The sequence below is a fragment of the Egretta garzetta genome, unplaced genomic scaffold, assembly GCF_000687185.1.
Source record: "Egretta garzetta isolate BGI_Z169 unplaced genomic scaffold, ASM68718v1 scaffold158, whole genome shotgun sequence".
Lineage (NCBI taxonomy): Eukaryota > Metazoa > Chordata > Aves > Pelecaniformes > Ardeidae > Egretta > Egretta garzetta.
In genome coordinates, this window is record NW_009260430.1 from 1,049,761 (window position 1) to 1,063,729 (window position 13,969).

At 49.4% G+C, this 13,969-nt stretch overlaps 1 protein-coding gene across 1 annotated transcript in view; it reads right to left on the bottom strand.

Moving 5' to 3' along the window:
* Positions 1 to 3,545: 3,545 nt before the first annotated feature.
* Positions 3,546 to 13,969, bottom strand: part of SLCO4A1 (solute carrier organic anion transporter family member 4A1) — a 13,821-nt gene continuing 3,397 nt past the window's right edge. The window contains exons 3-11 of the mRNA XM_009643725.2: positions 13,580 to 13,701; positions 13,163 to 13,274; positions 8,082 to 8,236; positions 7,192 to 7,387; positions 6,445 to 6,610; positions 5,655 to 5,824; positions 5,191 to 5,258; positions 4,497 to 4,645; positions 3,546 to 3,695 (exon numbers count right to left, since the gene is read on the bottom strand). Of these exons, the coding sequence (XP_009642020.1) occupies positions 3,546 to 3,695; positions 4,497 to 4,645; positions 5,191 to 5,258; positions 5,655 to 5,824; positions 6,445 to 6,610; positions 7,192 to 7,387; positions 8,082 to 8,236; positions 13,163 to 13,274; positions 13,580 to 13,701 (1,288 nt within the window). The remainder of the gene's footprint in view (positions 3,696 to 4,496; positions 4,646 to 5,190; positions 5,259 to 5,654; positions 5,825 to 6,444; positions 6,611 to 7,191; positions 7,388 to 8,081; positions 8,237 to 13,162; positions 13,275 to 13,579; positions 13,702 to 13,969) is intronic.

Below are 13,969 nucleotides of genomic sequence, written 5' to 3' on the forward strand. Positions count from 1 at the left end.
TCCATGGCAAGGATGAAGGCTGGGGGAGGCACCAAGGCTCTTCTGCACGCCCGGCCGTAGAAGAGGCCATAGCAGCAGGACACGGGGGGGAAGCTCTGCTTCTCTGTATCACATTCAATGCTTTTATTTGCTGCCATTTTAAAACCTCCGGGAAGCTTCCAAACAAACTCCTCACTAAAGAAAAACAGCTCACTGAGTGCCTGGGTTTTTTGTCTACAATAAATAACATTCAACTCTTCCTGCTTGGACTCCTTTCTGGGTGCTCATTTGTTTGACTTCCCTGTGGCTTTTCCTCAATACCAACCATTTGTTTGTATTCTTTAATGGCATGAATCACCCCTTAAGCAAACCCTAGGTGACGCGGGACTTTGACCTCATTTATGGATTGTAGGTCTGTGAGAAACCTCATGGCTTTAACAGGGTTGGTCTGTGGATGAAGGAGGGCAGCGAAAGTATTACCTTGCCCTCTTTGTTCTTCTTCCCCAGCAACCAAAAACCTCATTTTGCCTTCAGAAGCAATTATCCTCCATCTCAGGAGGAGAGGGTAAGTCAGGAGGAGACGCTGACCCACAGGGTATCAATGTCATCTGCTGTCCCACCAGGCAGACGATGGTGCCTGCAGCTCCTGCATCCACAAAGGGCTTTATTAACACTACGATATAAGCACAAACTTGAATCCAAACTCTCCTCCTTGGTGGCCCCGACCCTGCCAGCAGGAGGCTCTGTGGCATGGGCATCGCAGGCAGCACAGACCCAGCCCCCCCCTGCCGAGAACAGCAGCTGGGAAAAGGTGGCCACTGATGAAAAACACGCACACAAGTACCTGGGAAATACTGATTATATTTCTATGCTTTTATAGCAATATAATACTTCATATGAGACTGGGAAACATACTTTCAAATATTTTAAGTTAGCTGCACACCTACATAACCCGCTTATGGAACAGGAACGCCTTGTTGCTCCCTACTTAAACCCATGACTTACCAGTTGCACAACAACATAATAAATGCCCAGAACCCCATGAGCTTTTCTTTTGCTCTGGAAACAACACACTCAGATAAAGCTCATTTTATAAACACGAGAATTGCATTACAATGTCCAAATATATATATATATAAAGAAAAACTTCTACCTTTCATAAATACATCATACATAAAATATGTTCCCAAAATACATTCCTGCATTTTCCCCATCTAAGATCCCTGCTTGTACCCAAAGTGTCTGTAAGCTGGGAAGGGCAATCGCTGGGCAAGGTCTGGAGATGGGCTCGTGGTTGCAGGTGGCTCCAAACCCACATTGTGAAGAAGCCTTTGGTGTTTGGGCAGTGTGGGGGTTAACTCCTGCATCGGTGGGTCTAATCCTGCCTCCCTGGTAAAACAGGGCTCTCCTGCACGCTGTGCCCCACCAAAGCTGCACCAGCTGCCCATGTTCAAGCAGCCAAAAGCCACCCCCTCATCTCACCCTTAGCACTTCTATTTTTTCCAGCAGTTCCTGGAGATGCTCAAGTCTCTCCCAGCACTTGACAGAGGCTGGGAAACAAGGGCTTTGGAAGCGGGAAGGTCACTACCTGGCTTTGGTGGAAGGGGATCTGTGAATGGAAGAAGCTGCTTTCTTGGCCACCACTGACCTGAGGATGGACCACGCTCCCAGCGCTGCCATCCCTGTGTGCAACAGGAACCGCTTCGCCTCTGCCCTGAGCGTTGGTTCTTTGCTAACGAAGGAAACAAATGCCCATCCCATGTCCGTTTATGAAAGCATACACAAAATATACAAAAACATCTACAAAGTAATTCTAAGTAGCAGCCGGCACAAAAGAAGCACCAGTTTTGCAGCTCAGTAATGTAGGTCCCGTCCCCATGGACACAGTTTATACAGTGTAGGACTCCAGGGGCCGGCCACAGCCCTCCCCCGGAGCTGTATCTGGATCGTGGGGCTGTGCAAACACAGGCAGACTAAGCACTAACATCGCCTGATCTGGGTTGAGAGGGAAGTCAGACATACGCCCGCCCAAAGTCCACTTTCCCCCCTCAGAAAGATCTTGGTCAATATTGCAAGTGGACATCGCAAGTGTGTGTCCAACGACGGGCAGCAATGCTGGTGAGGGGTCTGGAGCACAAGTCTTATGAGGGACCTGGGGGTGTTCAGCCTGGAGAAGAGGAGGCTGAGGGGAGCCCTCATCGCTCCCTACAACTGCCTGAGAGGAGGGGGGAGCTGGGGAGGGGGGTCGGGCTCTGCTCCCAGGGAACGGGCGATGGGACGAGGGGAAACAGCCTCAAGTTGTGCCAGGGCAGGTTTAGGTTGGATATGAAGAAAAATTTCTTCACCAAAAGGGCTGTCAAGCACTGGAAAGGGCTGCCCAGGGAAGGGGTCGAGTCCCCATCCCTGGGGGGATTTAAAAGCCGGGCAAATGAGGTGCTTAGGGACAGGGTTTAGTGGTGGGATGGCAGGGGTAGGGTAATGGTTGGGCTTAGTGATCTTAAAGGTCTTTTCCAACCTAAATGATTCCATGATTCAAAACTCATTTTGGGAACACTGACCCCTCTACTTGCAAGCAGCCCACTTACAACTCAGCATCCTTTCCACAAGGCGATCTGTCGTTAGGGCAAGCGATCCCTTAAGCTACCGGTCTAGAGGTAAATTAAATTCATTCTGAGTTTTCTCATCTACCCCAACTCATGGTCATTACAGAGCAACGGAAGAGAAGCATTGCATAGATCTGTAGCTCGTGTCTTCCTGCACCCGACAAACAGCAAGAAACAAGTTCAAGTTTCGCACAGCACATTACAAAAGGCATCACCTTTAAACAAGGCAGAAAAAAGAAAAAAAAAAAAAAAGAAGTGTCACCACGGTGTAAACCCTGCAATGAAACGAGGCAGTGAACATACAGTGCTCAGCAGCTCTCAGGGGCGGCTGCCTGTAGTGTACCGATGAATTTGCTAGGCAAATCTCCTCTCAAACCCCTCTCCCACTGCACAGTAATAGGAATTTGCATAATTCGATAACCTGCTCCCGAACGGCAGGAGGGATGCTGCGGGTGCCGGGAAGGAGGAGGACACCGTCAGGGCCATCTGCTTTGCATACAGTAGTTTAAGGGCCAGGCGTCCCCTTTGCAATCCAGACTGCAGGACAGCAGGGCTCTTTTCAGGCTTAGGAAGTCTCAGCAGAAGTTTTGCTACAGTCGGCTTTACAACTGAGATATTAGGGACCAGATCCTCTGGTGGTTTAAACCCCACGTGCTCCATTGGAGTTACCGGCGCTTATTTCCACGAGTGGAGAATGCGGTCCTTGCTTGTCACAGACAGAGAATAAAGCTACAGTAGCCCTTTCTTTAAATAAAATTAAATAACTGCATATGGCATCAGCGCACAATTTTAAATGTGCTTCTGCTGTTAAGAAAATAGCAAGCACACCAGTGGTTACTTAAATTATTTCTCTTGAACTAAAAAAGTGATAATATTACTATTAATTTAAAAACCCCTAGGGACTGCGTAACGTCTTCTCATCGTATTTTGGAGACTGAGAAAGTCACTGCCACGCGTACAGCGCTATATATCCTCTTCAGCCGGCAGCGAAGGTTTGTGTTCCTGGAGGTCACAGTTGCCATTTTCAGATGCATCTGAGCTGCCCGGAGCAGACTCCGGTGGCGGGGGTTTGTAGAGTAAACAGGCGACTATAAAGAAGCTTGTCCCAAGCACCTGCAGCCATGAAGACATCCCGTTACTCTCTGCTCCCCCCAAAAGCAGGCACCTAGCCCTCATGTGGGATGAGATTTGCTGACCAAGCTTTGGGGAGGAGATGATGCTGAAGGCCAGCCTGGGCAGCAGACCCATGCACAGAGCTGGAGGGGGTAAAAATCTGTATTTAGCCAGTCCCATAGCAATGGGAGAGTGAGGATTTGGAAAGCTGTTCAGCCCCCCACAGACACCTGGAGCACAGAGCTGCGTGGACCAACATCTCGTGAGCTGTTTGCTGGAAGGCTTTTGAAAGCCTCTTCATCACAGCAACTGCTAAATGGGGCAAGTGCTTGTTTGGGAGCAGTTAAAATGATGGTTTTCAGCTAATAAATAAGAAACACACAGCTAAGCTCTCTCTTTTCTAGCAGTGATCAGGGAATGGTGATTTACAGCTTGCCCACAGTGCCATCCCTCACTCTCACCAGCACACTGCACTTACACATTTTACTCCATTTCTAGCAAAAAAATCACTTTGGTAACTGTTGGGAGAAAAGGAGGTATTTCATATGGTGCAACAGAAGCTGTAAGCCTAGAAAGTAATGGGAATTTAAGAGAATGATGGTGCCTGGAGCACCATTACCTGGTGAGAAGCAAATGGAGCTTTTGCCTTCCCTGAGAACTTTTCTCGTGCGAAGGTCTAATTCGGGCTGGGGGATGGCAGATCAGGACGAGCCAATTTGGTAAAATTTTCTCCCAGAGCAAAACGTGTCTCCTAAAGACCCGCTCGCCTTATCAGAGAGTGAAGTTAACGGGCAGTATCACCTTGTAGACCAGTCCAGCGATGAGGGTGTATCGGCTCATGGCTGAGTTCTGGTAAATGTAGCAAGAACCTTGCTCGCCGCACTGGTCCTGCCAGAGCAGGCAGGATTTATCAATCATGGACCCAAAGGCGATGGGGCCAGGGATGCCTCCTGCGGGAAAAGAGAGTGGACCTTTAGTTTGGGCAGCACCTATGCACCAGCCTTGCGAGACGCGAGGTGCTTGCAGAAAAGCATCGGGCTCTGCTGCTACCGTGATTAAGCAAACTCATCCTGCAACATCTACAGCTGTGCCCAGAGCCACAAGGTACCCCAAATACACTGAATTTCAAGATCTCAGAGTCCAGTGGGTCTTTTGTTGTCCATCCTGACCTACATGTTGCACAAGAGCCAAAAGACAAACACAGGAGCTTCAATGCCTCTGCTCCTTTTTCCTTAAAATAAGGACACATTGCCCGGACGTTGCTCTTCAACTCCACCTGAGTCTACAGAATCCTTCCCTCAGTTTGCAAACCACATGCAAAGGAATTAGATTTTTCTGAATGACAGTAAACAAGAGAAAACATCCTGCTTTCAACAGTGTGTGTCCTACCCCCTTCATTTCCAACCCAACCTGTTTTACTCTTAGGTAACAGCTTGGCACACGCTCCACAAAGCTGATGGACCATAGCGATGCCCAGATTCACTCCGTTCCATACCTAGTGTTCGTACTACGATCCACTGGATCCCGAGGGCGAATGACCTTTGCCTGTCAGAGACACACCTGGGGAACAAAAGGGGAATTGTTTAAAAATGCTGCCAGGCTGCACGGCACCTCCCCGCCCCGCAATGCCACGCACTCGGGTCCAGCATGCTTGGCACCTCTGCAGATTGAGGTTCACCCCAGTGCAATGTCACCCCCCCACTGCTGCCAACTGGGACACACACGTGGGTGCCCGATGTCGGAGGACAGAGCCGCCAATGCTAAAATTTGCTTTCCCAGCTAGAGAGGGAAGGGAATTAGTCCTGCTGCTCCAGGCTGCCAGGAACAAGGTGGCTCCCATCACACCTTCCCCAGGGCTTGAGCCAGCAGGATAAAGCAGAGAGGTGGATTCTTGCAGCGCTGGCGGAGAAGGAGGCAATCCCGTGCTTACCGCAGAGTGGCGGGGGGGGAAAAAAAAGCAGAGGAGCCGTCAGGCCAGGAAGGCTGCTCAGGAAGGTGAAGAGGATCACCACGAACATGAAGAACAGGAGCAGGGGCCTTTTTGCACAAGAGGAGGTGCATTTCCCTGCCTCTGCATCACCGGGGCCGGGCAAGAGGGTCTTCTCAATGCAGCTGCACTCATGATAGACCTGGGAAAGAAAGGCTGGTGGGTGCTTCGCCAAGGAGAGCATGGTGACGGTCAAAGCTTTAAATAGAAAGAAATTCAGGGAGGACAGAAATCAGACAGTTTTGCTCCCGGAGCAGAGCGAAGCAGAAATCAAGCTGCGTTCTTGACACACCTCTGTTTCAAAGCAGGTTATTAAGTAAGAGATATTAACTTTGCTAGGCAGTCCTTCAACGCTGAATGTCATCATTACCCTTCTTAAACCTTCACCTGTCTCTATGGGTAACGTGCTGGAAGGATGAGTAGGTGCACCGTGTTCACTGAAGACCCAAAATAAGCCTTGGGAGAAGAATTAGATGCCTACCAAGTTCCCCACCTGCCTGGGTGATTTGCCACAGATTTCAGCACAGTTTGACCCAGAGTGAGGCAAAACCGGTTGGACACACTGCAAGAAGCAAAGCTGGGAGACCTCAGGGTATGTTCTGCCCTCATCCCAGGTGGTACCTGAGAGCATCCATCCTGCACCGGGCTTTTACACTGATTCGCAGCAAAGCTCAGACCTGTGGACCCTTCTGCAGAGCCAGCCAAACCACGCCCAAGAAGATGTGCCACCACCTTGTCAACACACAGTGCTTTCAGACATACCTTCTTGCCATTCCTGAGGTTTTCGGACACTTTTGTGCACCCAGCGTGGCAGGGAGAGTAATACATGATGTCATCACTGCCACAGACAGGGCTGTAGGTCTCCTGTAGGCAGCCACACTCAGCATTGCAGGCTGCTGTAAGGTTTAGGTGGCCACCAGGCAAAGCACTAAGGGAAACACAGGCGCAGTCAGTGGGGAGACACTGGACAGCATTTTCCAGGAGGAAATGGGGAGAGCAAGAGGAGAAGGGGGGATGCTAGGAGATGCGGTGGATCCCCAAGTAGCACAAAGCCAGGCTTAGAAGGGTTTCATCTCACCCAATTTTAACCATGAACAGGAATGGTAGCCTGGAGCTGTCTCTTCCCCACAGCTACCAAGGGAGTTTAAGTGATGAGTTCACAGGGAAACACCTCCAGATTCCCACTTTTAGTCCAGTTTATCCCACTGGATGGAGATGGGGGACCCTGGGAAGGCAACTGAGGAGTGGAGTATCTCACACACCGGCACTGTGGATCTCCCCTCCCTCACTACAGAGGGAGCCTCTTCCACAAACTCCAACTGGACACAAAAATTAGGACATCTATATTCTGGGTCTCACCCATGGTATCTGCCTGTAAGACTGACTGGACACCCTCCTCCATCACCAACACATTCACACCTGACTGCCACCAGCACCGCGTATTTGGAATTATCCTTCTATCCTGACCAGGGCCACGCAGCACAAGACCGATGGGATGATTGTTATTACCTTCCCTCGTACGTCTGGGTTACTCCTGCCATCGGCATGTTAGGGCAGTGAATAAAAAAAATGAATATAGCCAGCAGACTTGACACCGTGCAAAGTAAACACAACTTGATGATTCCTGAACAGCGGAGTTTAAATTTATTCACAAGGAATCCTCCCAGGAATGTGCCTCCCCCTCCAGCTGGCACGACCAGATAACCTGAAAAAAAGGGGAAAAAAAACCAAACCCACAAGCAAGTTTAGAAATGTCAGTAAGGAGTTATCAAGTCTGAATACATTAACTGCAGTTAATGTGTCTCTGCATGAGAACAACCCCCTGGTTGCTGCATGGCTTCTTGGGGGAGTTCAGTGGACTTTGCTACAGGAGGTGGTCCTCTGTAACAGCTCAGGTAACGGGGCATGAGCCTGGCAAGGCAGCTTTTCCTATCCAGAGATCTTAAACCAGCCTCTTTGAGGAGCACATCAGGAGTATTGATGCTTGTTGGACACCACTTCCTCAGTCTACAATACGGCAGCTAAGTGAGGACCTTCCCCGTTTGAGGATGCTGCTAAAATATGTCCCCCAGTTCAGACATCCCTCGTTACAGGAAACATTTAGTTAATGTTTCTTCATAACGCACTAGAAGGAACAGACTACAATTATTTTGCCTTCCTCTAGAGGGTAACAGATGGCTACAGAAGCGACACATTTCTTCCTGATGTCAGTAGATACAGCTCTGAAAACGCACTTGGTACAGATGCGCTGATGGGAAACGATCCTGTCTAATAGCTGGAGACGGTAACCGCTCTGTAAATGAACTGCAAAGCATGTTTGTCTCCATTCTAAATGAGCCACAGTGCTCTTGGATTTGTAGGCAAAATGGGAAAACATTGCGAAAACCTGGTTTCCTTACCAAAAAAGGTAGCAGCTTCAGAGGCACTTAAACTAAACTGAGACTCCAGGAACTTGGGTCCGAATGTGGACATCCCAGCAATGAGGGTGGCTTCGGTCGCTCCCGCTAGGCAGAGGAAGATGAAGGTGGGGTTCTTCAGAAGCAGCAATACTGATCTGGGAAAGACAAATAGACCGGAATTCAATCACTGTGGCATATTTTGATTTCAGGTCTATCCCTTATCTTCAAGTCAGAAGGACCACATGTAGGATGAGACAGCATCCCACCATGCTGCATCTCCTCAAAAGAAAAAACCCAAAAGGGAGCCAATTGGAGTTTGAAAGAGCAGTGAGCTTCTCTGCTTACACTCATTGAGTCCTACCAGCCAAGGAAGGATGCTGAGGATACCCTCCCCTCTCCCTATGTACCCACCCAGAATAGCTCTGTGGACACTGTCTCCATTGCAGGTGGGGATCAACGAGTTTGCCCTCAAACTCTGCCTTTATATATAACATCTCTCACGTGCCAACCTGCTCCAGCTCCTGTTCCTACTGAGTGTTGTCCCAACTATCCTCAGGTGCCTAACAGATGTGCTTATCCTGGTCGTGTTTTATAGCTCCGTTGGCTATAGCCAACCGCCAAGGGAATCTGAGGAACGTCAACCGAACACCTAAAACAGGAGGGAATAATCTGTGACTCTTCTCATGAGAGAATCAGATAGGTCTATTTATCTCATGTGCATGTTCAAAATGGGGATTGGACACCAGCAGTGCGTGTGTGATATTATTCACCCTCAGGGTGCCCACAAACTTCTATACAGATGATTTCAGCAGTAATTTTCCAACGTTTAGGGCCAGGCTGACTATTTGCCATTTCTAAATGGGACAGTACTGAAAGGACACTACTCCCCACCAAATCTCAATCATTTCAAGGTTTTATTAGTCCCTGATGGCAGTTATCTTGGGACTCCCGACTCAACCAAGAGCAGGGAACAAAGTCGTGTTACATCCTCACATATGCACATGCCACTCTGTGCACCCCTGTCCTCGCAGCAATAACAGTCTCTGATAACCGTAGATGTTTTGCAGCTCAGGGGAAATACCAAGCAAGCCTTTCTATATGGAGGAAACACCTCCAAGACACCTTATATCCCACTGGAAAACAGAAAGCAATCTTCCCCCCACAATCTAAGCACAGCTTTAATTTAAGCTTAATGTATAAGTTGAGCAAATACATTTTATTGTTGAACCGCCAGGATTTAGTAGAGAGCCACAGATATGCCTGAAAAATTGCCATGTGTCATTTATATGCAGAAAGATGATCCAGCAATGATTCCGTCTCCGAGACACAGAAACACCCTCAGGCACACAGGATGGTCTCAATTATCTCTCACTATCTCGGATATTGGACTAAGAGGGTTGACACGGCTTTGCAGGAGATGTTTTGTAACGAGCTTGAGATTCTGCTGCATGCCTTTCCCCAAACCCTGCCCGGACCAGTGTCACAGATCATCCCATTTCTGAAACAGGCACAAACCCATCATCACGCAGCGATGGCAGTGACAGGGATGCCATGGGATGCTTGCTGAAGGGAAAGGCACAGTCGCTTACCACCTACTGCTTCGGAGAAAATGTGGAAGTGGAAAAAACCACTGTAGCACAGCAGAGTGAGAGACATGCTGAGGCTCAGCATCAGATTGATCCAACTTTACCCACAGAAAGCGGAGAATTTCATTATACCAAAAGAACAAAGAAGCTGAAAGACAGAAATATCGCACGCTCTTACACCTTGATTACAGAGGGCTTTATACTAACCATCGTCTAGCTGTTGGGATTAGTTTAACTTACTAAACTATTTTCCAGGAATGATCTTTTCAGCTGTGCTTTATTTGGAAACACAAAACCTCATCTCTTAGGGAGAAAACACTTGTGGACCTTGCGGCTGATGTAGAAAACATACAACACCTTCACCTCTTTACAGCTCAAGAGATAAAGAGAGGAATTGTCCCCTGGCACTAGCGTGACTTCGTGCCTGTTGGCCAAGGGTTACAGGTTAAGACTTGAAGGCAGAAAAATGCCGAGGAACTCCTTTCAGCACTAAAAGTAAGGATTTACTCACGTAATTTAATCTGTTTGTAGACAGAAGATGTAGTTGTAAGGAGCTACGGCACGTAAAACCTTACCAAAGTCAACACAGACCTTTTCTTTGATATCAGTACAACTTTAAACACACCCAGAAACCACCTAACACTTGAATAGTCTTGACAGTCCCCAGTTCTTGCAGCCAAAAGGATTTCAGGAGGCTCAGTGCTGCCAAGAGAAGAATCCCATCATCTAAAAAAGCTTGATCCTGCAAGTCTTTACTGATATGGACACATATAGGTACTCGTTCCTCATGTAATGGCCCTGCTGAGTAGGTTGGGACCACCTGTACAATCAGAGCCTGCTCCTCTGAGAAACACTTGCATGCCCAGGACACCCCAGGCTGTAACAGAGTACGGCCACAAGCTAATGAGTCATTAAGGACAGATGGGTATCTGTGCAATCTTAGAGCACGCAAATGGGGACTTTTCCAGCACGAAATGACATCTCCTGTCACCACCATCAAAGGACTGGAGGGCAGTATGTACGTCCCCGTGGAATGTAAACCAACCTCCCTTTACAACACACGGAAGCTGTGGGTAAAGCCCTGAGACAAACTGAAGCCCCATCCCACCACCTAATCCAAGAGGGATGAGTGAAATAGTGACCGTAGCTTCTCATGTTGAAGATCAGGGCTTGACAGACCAGGGAGTGATCCTGACAAACTGTCCTGTAGCTCACTAGGACAAAGCTTCCTCTCCTGGCACAGCTCTATGTGTCTGCTGTTTGAATGCCTCTGCATTGACAGCAGGGGTTATAGCAATCATATGGAAGCAGAGAAAGGAAACTGCTATTTTATCAGGCCTTTTCAACCCAAGAATTAAGACAGAAGTCTCTTCAGGGCAGGGGATGAAGCTGTATGGGCTGCATTCCTGTAAGCTCCGGGTCTGGGAATACAGCAATCCATTAAGCTCACTTCGAAAGGACCTGCTGGCATGGAATTGGATTTTATTTCATCAGTATTTCTGGTTATCTTTGTGAGACTCTTACTGTCCATACGGTGAGAAAATGTGCATCACCTGATCCCTTACTAAAACAAAACCAAGCATCCTCCAGCCCCGCTCTCCAGCCTGGTCCGTGTGTCCCCACGAGCTGCACGCACAGATGTGATCTCCTCTTTAATGCAAGTTTCCAGAATAACAACCCTCTAAGGCACTTCCCCTTTTATTAATCAAAAGCAGGGAACACAAAAGTCTGTTGGGTTTTTGCTTTCAAACGAAAACCACACGAAGGTCTGGACTGATCTGAATTATTCGATATGCATTGCCCACCTTCGGGTATTCTTCAGGAACGAGGGGTGAAAGAAGATGGTCCCGGAGGAGGACTGCCCCCATACCTGCTGCCAGCCAGCCTTCACCAAGAAACAGTGGGAGCTTTGTTCCAGACAAGCAAGAAACACATCAACCACTGAATGTCAACCCCTATCTGCTACCCTGTTTGTGTTGGTTTTAGTCATAACCTTATCATTATTTAAATGCAGGTTTTGAATTTAATTTCCGCGTGGGGAATAAGCCGTGACCTCGGAAAATGGCACCCGGTCAAGAATGCCATTTAATAACAGTATTGAAATCTGTTCAGTGTAATATTCTCCATAAAACTGCCTTAACCCCTGGTAAACTTTCTACGAAGTCTCCAAGAATTTCAGACCAAGGCGAGCAGTTGTGTTGGCACAACACAGAGCGGCCACCGCTGAAAACTCCCGTACCGAGCACCTGCGTCAGCCCTGCTCTGCCAGCCCGCAGACACCCACGACTAAAGTGCAGAAGGAATTGCTGGCAGCGGCACGGGGTTTGGCAACACTGAATGTTTGCCTTTGCACGAGCCAGCCGCCACACATGGGTGCAAACTCCTCCCTAAGAACAGTCCTGGGAGAAATACAGAAAAGAAAAATCTCCTTATTGACTGCAAGCTCCGAAAGGAATTGATACCCAGGTATCTCTGCTGCATCCAGAGCTTGCACACCAGCTAAACCCAAGCTGTAAATAAGGCAGCACCTCTCCCCCTGCCCTCCATTTAAATACAAGTTCACACCAAAAAAACCCAACCCCCTAATAGATTTCAAAGATCCATAGCAAATATTTCCAGGTTAAAAGACCACTTTTTATTTTGGCCACTTGCTTGTCCCCACCCCGGATCCCTTTAAACCATTTCCTAGCAAACCTCCTTGGGTGCAAGCGTGCTCACCCACAGCACAGAGCCAAGCGGCGGCCCTGGGATTGAGCACGCCACGGGGTCGCTGCTTTGCAGGAGAGGTAAGAAGTAGCAACACATAGAAGTTGGCTGGAAGATGCAAAGGCAAAAGGAAAAAGAAAGGAAGAGAAGAATAAGAGAGAAAAGGAACTGAAAGGTACAGTGCAGGCTGTCTTGTTCCCCGGATTTGGAACGGAGCTGTAAGAGTCAGGGGTTTTGTTTCCTTTCTTTTCTCATTAAAAGGACAAGATAGGGATCTAACACAAGCGAAAACAGAGGTAAGGAAGAAAAGCCCCGAGGGGACGGAGATGTTGGACAACACCCAATTGGGCCAGGTGAGGCCAGACACAAGCAGACAGGGAGAAATAACGCTGCTGGGGAGAGGGAATGAGATGACAACGCCTGTGCGTCACCTAAAGGTTGGCACCAAGCCACTCTCGGTGAAACTCAGCGTGTTGCACCTGACTGCAGGTGGATCTTCAGACGTGGACGTGTGCTTCTGAAAACCACAGGCGAGGACCAGCCACTGGTCCCCAGCCCTCTCAGGCAACCCCCAGCGCAATTTCTAGTTCAGCCCATTTGCCCAGAGCCCCCGAGCCGCTGACGGGACCAAGTGCTTTGCAACCTCCTCTGCGAGGAGGCGTCAGCGCTACGGTTGAAGATGGGCAAACCCTTGTAGCTAGCACTGCAAAAAGCAAGCTCAGTTTGGGCCCATCACTCTCGCTTCTGGCGAGGGCTCCCCGAGCCTCAGGGGTGGGGTGGTTTTCTCACCGAGGTAGATCTTTAACTGTTTTCCCAAAGTCTGGATCCGATGCTTTTTTGTGGCTCCCATCCTTTAGCTGATGAGCCTCTGACACCCTCATAACGATATACCGCTGGGATCCTGAAAATGAGAGGCAAACGGGGACAAGGAGCGTGTGAGACACGGGATGAGGATGCTACCGAAGCGGTGGATTTGCAGGGGGAAAACGCAATGCGGCATCTTCCCTCTGCCGACGGCTGCGAGGGAGGAGCCGGAAAGCTACGGGGGTGAAGTCCATGTAGGAATTACGATTTAAACACTGGAAGCCCTCCCTCTGCCCCTGTGTCCCCAGCTCCACACGTGCATAAGGACGCAAGCCCCAGGGCGAGCGCGAGCACCCTGCTGTCCCAGCCCCAACTGCCTTGAGCCGTGGTGGAGCCGCGTACCTGGGAGGCGCTGGGGGTACCCCAGGATGGGGATGGAGATGAGGAGGGAGGCTGCTCCGGCCCCGAGGAAGCCGATCCACCATGCCCCTACCCACAGCGTATTCTCTGGGGCGATGTCGATCCTGTAAGAAACGAAGCCGAAAGGACACAAGGGAGAGAGGAGGCGGTTTGAAACAGAGCGGGCCAGCTTGGCGTGACCTCTCGCTGAAGCTGGCAAGGGTTGGGGGGACATGGGGGGGATGTCTGCGAAGGAAAATGAGCCCTGGTCTCTCCCATGGCCATCTGCTGGGGAGGCCACGTCCAGCACCCCTCCTGCCGCACCAGAGCGCTGCCTGCCTTACCCAGAGCCTCGCAAACGGCATCATTTAATTCTCCTTTTGTCTCTGGCTT